The sequence below is a fragment of the Dipodomys ordii genome, unplaced genomic scaffold (genome assembly GCF_000151885.1).
Source record: "Dipodomys ordii isolate 6190 unplaced genomic scaffold, Dord_2.0 Scaffold11, whole genome shotgun sequence".
NCBI classification, from domain to species: Eukaryota; Metazoa; Chordata; class Mammalia; order Rodentia; family Heteromyidae; genus Dipodomys; species Dipodomys ordii.
In genome coordinates this window covers 12995144-13004830 of record NW_012267227.1, presented here as the reverse complement: position 1 = coordinate 13004830, position 9687 = coordinate 12995144, and the positions used below count along the sequence as shown (strand labels likewise).

Sequence of the window (9687 nt, the reverse complement as noted above, 5' to 3'; positions counted from 1 at the left end):
TGCAATGCTTGGTAAGAAATGTACGCACTATCCTGCCCATGTAATTGTAACCCCTCTGTTCAGTATGTTCACAAATAAAATTAAAAAAAAAGAAAAGCAAAAAAAAAAAAAATAGAAAGAATTAAAAAAAAAGAAAGAAACTCAGGCAGTGGGTGAAAAGTACAATGGGGACATATTTCCAGGGCAGCTAAGCAGAGGGCTTTACTGGGCCTCCAGGCAAGAGCCAACAGCTGAGAAAGAAGAGGTCAGGCTCCAGCCCAGGCCAGAGAATGGCCTGGAGATCCCCAGAGCCCAAGGACAGACCCAAGGAACCAGGTCAAGTGGGGTTCAGAGCTGCTGCCCAGAACAAAGGGGTAGAAGCTAAGGCCAGTCGCCAAAGATGTGCAGATGCGCTGAGCCCACCCATGCATGGGCAGAATACCCCAGACTGGGGCCCAGGACTTGCCATGGAAATCTTTAAAATTAGACAAGCATGTCATATTATTGTAAAGACAAATATGAGGAAAATATTTTCCTATTCCACCTATAAATACAGACTTCCAGAAACCAATGCACACCAATGCTTACATGCAAACCAAGTACCCATCTTTTTATCTCTGACAAGTGACAAGGAACCAAGAAAGAAAAGGAAAATAACACATCTCAGAATAAGAAAATCAGACTGGAACTCAAAAACATTGTTTTCACCCAAAAGTAACAATATCAGAAGCATAGGGAATGAGCAAGTTGCCATTTATCACACACAGCAATCTGAGCAAAAGGGAGTGAGGAAAAACGAGGGAAAAGTAGTTTATAAAAAGCAAAACTGTTATTTACATATATATTACACAAAGAACTTAAAGGTTATTACACAGAATCATTATGTAATAAATTGTTGGATTCACAAGACAACTGTATTAATTCTAATCCTGTATGTCCCTACTAATTTAACTTCATGCTATTCAGATAAAAATAAAAAATATATACAAATCTATCCTTCAAATGAGAGATTTTACCATAGACATCTCAGTAATTGATAGAGCAAGTATCAGTAAGGTCATGAAAAAACTGGAATAATTAACTAATTTGATTTAATGGACATATAACAACACTCCCAACCACATCTAGAATACTTACCAAAATGGGCCAGATGACAGACCACTCATAATTTTGTACAAATGAATTTCAAAAAAAATCCCAAAGATCATATTTTCTGACCACATTTGGTTAAAAACTAAAACTAATGTGAGAACAATACACATTTAAGGATTTTTTTTTTTTTAAGTTTGGTCATGAGGCTTGAACTAAGGGCCTGGGCACTGTTCCTGAGCCCTTTTGTTCAAAGCATTTCATTCTACCACTTTGAGCCACAGAGCCACTCTGGTTTTCTGGAGGTTAATTGGAGATAAGAGTCTCAAGGACTTTCCTCCCTTAGCTGTCTTTGAATCATGACCCTCTGATTTCAGCCTACAGAGTAGCTAGGATTACAGGTGTGAGCCTGCATGTGCCCAGCTTCTTAAATCTTTCTGATCAATACAATAAGACCATCTCCAACACTCCAAACTAATCCAAAACTGTGAACAACTTGGATACATGTACAAAAGTTTTGCTTATTAGCAAACCAAATAGGCTATTATTTCTGATAATAGCTTTTACTTACGTGGTAACTGTGGTGTTTTACTATCGTGTGAACGGTAGTCTTCATGAGGAACAGACTTGTCGTCCTAATTGCAAAGAAGTTTATTACAGTTAATATATTTCTAAAGAAAATGGTAATGCTGATTATAGAAAATAAAGACTGGAAGAGGTTGTAATTTAAAGTGATATTCAAGAACTCACCATTTTCACATGCATAGGTCTATCAAATAAAAACTGTCCATTGAACATTGCTGTTGGTTCAGTTAAGGAAGGCCAGTTAATATGACAATAAAATTATACTGAACATTAAATTATCTTATTAAAGGACTCTCCAACTATTCTCTAATATTTTAACACCTTTAGAATTTATTTGTATTAGTCTCTTTCATATACTCAAGGAAAATCTTTTCTTTGCTTTATAGCTTTATCTGATGAATAAGGTATTCTTTTAATTCAACCACTGAAAAAAGAAAATTAACAAGGTAAGCATGATTGCTTTGAATGAGACTTGTTAATTAACAGTTATCAAAAGCAAGTAGGCAGACAGTGGAGGTAGAAAGGGAGAACAGAAAAGAGCTCCCATCAACTCTGTACTATGAGGCTAATTCAAGTTCTAAGAGTGATTTTAGTACATAGACACAGTTAAGTTTTATGTTCTGGAGAGTAAAATCTAACAGATTCCTAAGCTAGGCAACCTTAAATTCCATCATGTCTAAAGAATGCTATCCATCTTCTGCGATGCATCGTTTTAGCAGCAAACAATACTAAAATACAGATCAGGATACAAATTGCTTGAACTGCTTCAATTGCTTGCTCAAAAGTCACAGTGCCCATCCCTCTGCTCTTGCCATCCTTGTCTTCTTTAATGTCTGCTCGCTTTACAGTTCCAGCTATGCTGAACACTTCCTTTAGCTTTTTCCAACCAACTTTGAAGTCAAGCTTGACATAAAATTGTATAAAGTTACATATCTAATAAGCCCCTTCCCCCATGTAAAAATACAACATAATCTTTTTAAATTCTCAAAACTAAAAAGAACTATAAATGTTCAAGTACTATCACTGTAAGTTGTTTAAAATCAGTTCAGCTTTATCTACTTCATTCCTTTATTCTTTTTCTTTAATTCTGCAAATCATATCTCAACGATTCTTCTGTACATTTGAAATTCAGACAACTATTTTCACCAAGAGAAGTTCAGTTTGGGCAAAGTATTGTCCATTCCAATTTCAAGAGCTCAGAACAAATGACAAACTAAGCACAGTATACACACTCACAGATATCAAGGCTACAAGAATGAAAATCCCACTGGGCACCAGTGGCTCATACCTGTAATCCTATCTACTCAGGAGGCAGAGATCTGAGGATTGAAGTTCAAAGCCAGCCTGGGCAGGAAAGTCTATGAGACTCTTATCTCCAATTAGCCAGCAGAAAACTGGAAGTGGCGCTGTGGCTCAAGTGGTAGAGTGCTGGCCTTGAGCTGAAGAGCTCAGGGGCAGTGCCCAGGCCCAGAGTTCAAGACCCACACCCAACCAAAAAAAAAACAACCTCCTTTCTAATATGAACAGATATATGTATAAAATAAATAATTTCAAGAACTGCAACTGTTTATAAATTCCACCGTTCTGTTTTAAAAATCCTCAATACTTGTATTAGACTTTCACCTCAAATTGGGTTTGATTTTACAGTAACTACAGTTTCACTTACTTAGTAAAAAAGTAAGCAATCTTCTAGAAAACTGTAACCCATACATCTAACTATACAATCTCATAATTAGACCCAAGGATTCAAACTAATTTTAGACTAAAACTTACATTAGCAACAAAAATTGTAGAACCAAGTCTACCAGCTTGCAAATTACTGATAACCTCAGGCGGAATGTTTGGATTATTGAGAATTGAAGGTGGCAAATTCATCAACCCTGACCCCATGTCTGGGACGTGTCCTCCTGGAAATGACCCTCCTGTTCGTTGCAATGCTCTACGGGCGTTTTCTCCATCAGGATCCTATAAACACATTGAATGTTAAAAGCTACCAAATACAGCCATAAATCTATATAATTAAAATAAGTTCAAATTCTACAGTAATTAAGCCATTTGGCTCAAATTATTGAACCTCTTGTTTTTTTCTCATCCAAAAAATTGAGTCCCATAAAAATGTGCAAACTGGCACCATATTTTTGTCTCCAGGAATGTCAGTTACATGCCTTTCTCCAATCACTAAAGTCACTTGAGAATTTGAAATTAGTTTACTCCTGCCTTCATGCTAGTGAGCAAGCATGGCCCATACACATAATGTGACTCCTTTCCCCCGCCTGGCAAAAAATACAGGATGCCCAATAGAAGATCAAATTAGATTAACTCAAAGCTTTTCAAGAGTATAACAGACTGTTATAGAGGGATAATGGGGTGTATGTAATTGGTAAATTTCCCTCTGAACAAAATACAATTATATTCACTCTCTAACTTCTTACCTTCTTCAATAATAATTATATTCTGAGATAGGAGTAGGAGAGAGATAAAAGAATCTAAGTATCCAAGTAAAGAATTAGAATAGGCATTAAGTCTATTAATTTTAAAAGAGAAATATTCTATCTGAACATAAAAAAGCCAGTTTAAATATACTTCTCACTCTCATTCTACTAGGTATAATGCAAACAAAAAAACAAAAACACATACACACAAATATATATATAAACTGACCACATACTATCATCTGCAATGTCAAATAGTTACAGTAAAGGAAGCCATCAACTCTACTGTTGCAAACTTTATTAAGCAAATACCAATTTTTTTTAAAAAGGGAGCTGAGAGTGTGGCTTAGTAGTAGAGTGCTTGCCCAGAATGCATGAAGCCCTGGGTTCGATACCTCAGTATCACATAAACAGAAAAAGCTGGAAGGGCACTATAGCTCAAGTTGTTGAGTCTCAGCCTTGAGCAAAGAGTCTCAAGGACAATGCCCAGGCCCTGAGTTCAAGCTGCAGGACAGGCAACAAAAAAAAAAAAAAAAAAGGAGAGAGAGGGGGAAGGGAGAGGCGGGAAGAGAGAGAGAGGGAAGGAAGGAAGGAAGGAAGGAAAGAAGGAAGGAAGGAAGGAAGGAAGGAAGGAAGGAAGGAAGGAAAAGAGCTGGGCACCAGTGGCTCATGCCTGTATTCCTAGTTACTCAGGAGGCTGAGAAGTGAGGATCAAGGTCTGAAGCCAGCCCAGGAAAGAAAAGTCCATGCGACTCTTATCTCCAATTACCTCCCCCCAAAAAGCTTTCACAGCCAAGATGGCTGTGAAAGGATGAGTACATTTTTCAGTAATACATTTTTCAGTACTAAGAAATAAAAGCGTTACAAAAGTAAAGAAATAAGCATCAAAATATTATAAAACTTTAAGTTTAATAAATATTTCAGATCTGAGAACTCAAAAAGCATGTAAGAACACTAAATTTAGAAGAGTACTTACCTATGTGGGAAAGAAGACAAAACAGACATTTCTATCAAGATACATATGTTGTTTGTGCTTAACATTAATAAAGCATATTTCTATGATTTGATTTGTCTTATATGTGATAACTATTTATAACTATATATGTATATACATAAAACAAACAGCCTAACAGTTTTTATTCTTCTTTCCCCCATTCTGTCAGCCTGTTAAGTCAGTGACTGCTAATTTTTAGAGGTTCTTTATTATTTACAACTACTCTAATCTCCACTTACTTATGTGGGGAAAAATTGTAATGTTAAAATCTTCTAGAGAACTGGAAGTATACTTTCCTTAAGATTCATGCCAACCACACATTCATAAGTCAAAAATTCCCAGAAAAGGGGATGCCTTTAGTAATCTTAATTTTAAAAGATCTATTAGATAAATCCCTCCTCATTCAGTGAGAACAAATTTGACCATTCTTCCCCCTTAAGTTAAAAATGGACGCATCCCGCATCAGCCAGAACCTCATAAGTATTCCACAACATGCTAAAACTTTAAAGACTCTGATGATATGGCCTTGGCTTTTAGCATCTAATAAACTATTTTTTTTCTAACAGTGGAAAGAGCCAGGCACCAGTGGCTCTCACCTGTGACCCTAGCTACTCAAGTGGCTAAGATCTAAGGATCACAGAACAAAGCCAGCCTGGGTAGGAAAGCACATAAGATGCTTATCTTCAACTAATTACCAAAAACTCCAGAAATGGAGCTGTGGTTCAAGTGCTGGAGTGCTATCCTTGAACAAAAAGGCTCAGGGACTGTGCCCAGGCCCTGAATTGAAGCCCCAAAACAAGCTACTTAAGAGCAAATAGGAAATCATGTACAAGTAAGTTTATCCTTAGTACACAGTGCTTTAACAAGCATTTATGCTTAAAATTTTTTATCGAATACATTACCAAAATGAAAATTTAACAAAAGCAAGAGCCAGGTACTGCTGGCTCACACCTGTAATCCTAGCTACTCAGGAGGCTGAAGTCTGAGCATTGCAGTTCAAAGCCAGCCCGGACAGGAAATCCCATGAGATTCTTACTTAATAAACTACTCAGTAAAAGCCGGAAGTTTTACTATGGCTCAAGTCAAGGCACTAGCCTTGAGAAAAAGTATCTCAGGGACAGTGCCCAGGCCCTAAATTCAAACCCCAGGCCCAACATGCACACACACAGACACACAGACACACACAGACACACACACACACTTAAAAGCAGGTGCTTACACTTAAACATTTAAATTCTAAATATAATTAATCTTACCTCTTTAATATTCAGAGGTCTTCCACTAAGGTCATATTTGTTCATAGTTTCTAGTGCTTTCTTTACAAATTCTTCATCTTTGAATTCAACCACACTTCATAGGGGAAAAAAATGTATAAAAATATTTATGTATTAAGAGCCTTTTTTCCAGTCAGAAGTTTAATTTGACTTAAGATAGAAAAAAATTCTTACCCACAACCCTATATCCAAGTAGATTTGTCAATATATGCAAAAGAAAAAAAGTTTTAGATCAGTAGATGAAGTAAATGGTGGATTCTAACATTTCAATCAAGAGTAATTAATATAAAATCATGTTTTGTTTTTTATGCCACCTCCAGAATATAACAGGCAAGAGACCACAAATTTTTTATAAAATTTTAAGTCTAACACTTTGAAATGGTAGAGATAGCATGTAACAGCTTAGAGCACATTTTCCTTTTTTTCTTTTTTCTTTTTGTCAGTTATGGGAGCTGAACTCTAGCCCTTCTTAAAACTAACATTCAATCAAACCAAGGAAGAAACTGAATGTTCCATTATATGTGGTCATTACCGGCACAAATACTTTCAAAGTATGTAAACAATATATTTTGCAACTCTAATCAAAAGAGCAAATAAATGTTTTATTCTTATTAAAGTTCTCTATTAGATTAGAACTGGCTGCACACAATTTAATAGCACCCAGTCTCAAGTATGGAAAAAACTCACCTATGTTAAAGAAAATTATAGAACCATATTTAAAAATAATTTCTTGTGATTATTGCTTATAATGCCATTTGAATGTGATGACAAAGTTTTATTTCTCATGTACCCAACTAATGTTTGTTAATATAATGAAATAGTTAATAGCTTTCCATTATATTCTTCAGTATATTTTATTCCAGTTGCTAAAAATTAAAATATATTATTAACCAATTCATCATGTTTCAATTTAATCATCAATATCATTCATACCAACTGGTCAGAGCACTGCCTCTTATGTAGTCCTGCAGGCTACCAAATTAATCTTTTCAATAAAAATTTCAAAAATACATTTTGAATTAACACCTTTTAGTTATAGGCCTCTCCTAAAACTCTTAGGAAATAGTATCAATTCAGCGACTTTTAAAATATCCCTGAAGACATCAAAGTACAACATAAAATTCCTATGGTAAAATCTTAGCAGCTAAGAAGAAGCATTACCTTAAACATTAGAAAAAAATTGAATGTCCTTTAAAACATTTACAAAACCCATCCCTTCCAAGCAGCTAGTTTGGTTGGTATAAGTGTCTGACTTGCTAGTATAAAGCCTCAAATCTTACATAATAAAGTAAAACGAAATGAAACTTAAGTTTCCAAAAACTGGTACATTATACAAAAAGTAAACTGCTGAGGAACTTTTAAACCTCAAGCAGATGATTGCCCACAGCACTTACCCTTGATTTTCCTTCCGCATCCTTAAAGAGCTCCACGTATGTAACCTCACCAACTACATAAGACATACAAAAGGAAGATACCAAGAAACAATACATTTAAACACCAGTATCTTGCTTTACTGCACACCTGTGCACAACTCTACAGAAAAGCACCTATTATTCACCAACAATCAAAACCAGACCAACATACCTCCTGTCAATGGCTATGCAAATTTAACTAATTTTCAAAAATGTACATCATCCACATTCTCTAAAAAAAGCTAACCACTATATTAACCTATTTCATACTACAGATCATATTTTGGCCAGCATGATATAGTTGGTGAACAAATGCACATATAAATACAAATGGTCCCTTTGGCCTATCATATTAACAACATTAGCGCTTTTCAAATAACTTTGGTCAGCCTACACACAACAGCTGTTTTAAGGTGACTTGCTACCTGAATGTCTTCAATCATGTTTGCCATCAGTAAACTCAATTTACAAGTCATGCTTCACAGCAAGCCACACACTAAATAAAGTCAATGAATAAAACCAATCAAATAGTTGTCACCTTACAACAGATACACCAATGCAATTTTTTAAATTTATTAGAAGAGATCAGCCTCAAAGCCAAGTACATAGTTAACAGACAGTTGAAACAATTTTTCAAGAGGTAGCAGAACTAACTTTTACAAAGTCAAGTATTAAAATTATTTTCCCCAAAACCAACCATGTATATAAGATGAATGTTTTCAGATTAGCCTGAAAACAAAATTGCAACCGCAGTAACGCAATTTTAATATAGAACTGCAAAGACAGCATCAGAGCAGTCATGACAATGCAAACAAAATGAATTCCACAGCCAGATTCCAGACTCCACCAAGATAGTAACAAAACAGCTTTTGGAAATATATAGTCAAACCTTATTGTTCATACATTAACACGCTAAATATATTGTAACTAATGCAATAGTCCCTTAAAATCTATAAAGCTTCAACTAGACAAAGCAATCACATTAACAAAATTCTTGGTGGCATGCAAATGCTGGCTCGCTACTATCCCACCAAAATGGTAAAAAAGAAAAATACTTCATTTATCTCTACTACATTGTAATGCAATTGTTGTGTCAAGGGAAAGGAAGTGAAAAGATTAGTTCATATGTCAAGAAATAAAAATCAGATTTTTGAGTCTGTGTGGCTAAGAGGAATAAAAAAAACCTTGCTTAGTTTCCTCCCCTTCCTACATGAAGATTATCCAACAGTGGGTTGCTTCAGAAATAGTTACCTTTTTCTCGCATCAGATCTTTAATAGCTTGCCATTTCATGTCATAAGGAATGTTGCTAATGAAAACTCTGTTTCGATTTGGACCCTTCTTTTCTCCACTGCCCAAATTCTTGTCTTTTGAATAAGGGTGAAATCGATTGGCCTTCTTATTTCCAGTAGATTTTTCTTTTAAATCAGATTTCTCTTCCTTCACGGATTCATCATTTTCCCTGTAAATTTTTAAAAAATGCCCTTTAGTTGTACTTCTAAGAATGAAAGTCTATATTGAACAAATAATTTGTTTAATACTTCACAAAACTTTCAACTAAACTGAACCGTAAGAGCTGACCCAGTAACTTTGAATTATCCAATGCTCTGTAAAGCATGGGTTTGAGCAATTAGCGAACCTGACAGTGTCTCAGTTAACAATCCTCACTTTCTTTCACCTTAAATTATTGCAAGCATCCAAAAACCCAGTTTTCTCCCATCACACTACTTGTTATTACAGGGGAGTGTTCATGGTGCAGCCCATCATCCCAGCTACACAGGAAGCATTAAGTGGGAGGATCTCAAGCTGGCCAAGCAAAAACTTTCAAGAACCTATCTAAAAAAGGGATAAGCATTGCCAGGTATTGATGGCCCATCAAGATATTAGAAAAGTTCATCTCTTGAAAGTTAACAGGATTCTTTCT

The 9687-nt window shown here is 35.5% G+C and overlaps 1 protein-coding gene across 1 annotated transcript in view; it reads right to left on the bottom strand.

Annotated features, from left to right (window-relative positions):
- Myef2 (myelin expression factor 2) overlaps positions 1–9442 on the bottom strand; it is a 21264-nt gene extending 11822 nt beyond the window's left edge. The window contains exons 1-8 of the mRNA XM_013010161.1: positions 9017–9442; positions 7748–7800; positions 6528–6535; positions 6336–6429; positions 3427–3618; positions 2403–2556; positions 1819–1868; positions 1640–1703 (exon numbers count right to left, since the gene is read on the bottom strand). Coding sequence (XP_012865615.1) covers positions 1640–1703; positions 1819–1868; positions 2403–2556; positions 3427–3618; positions 6336–6429; positions 6528–6535; positions 7748–7800; positions 9017–9056 — 655 coding nt within the window. The 5' untranslated portion in view covers positions 9057–9442. The remainder of the gene's footprint in view (positions 1–1639; positions 1704–1818; positions 1869–2402; positions 2557–3426; positions 3619–6335; positions 6430–6527; positions 6536–7747; positions 7801–9016) is intronic.
- Positions 9443–9687: the final 245 nt, after the last annotated feature.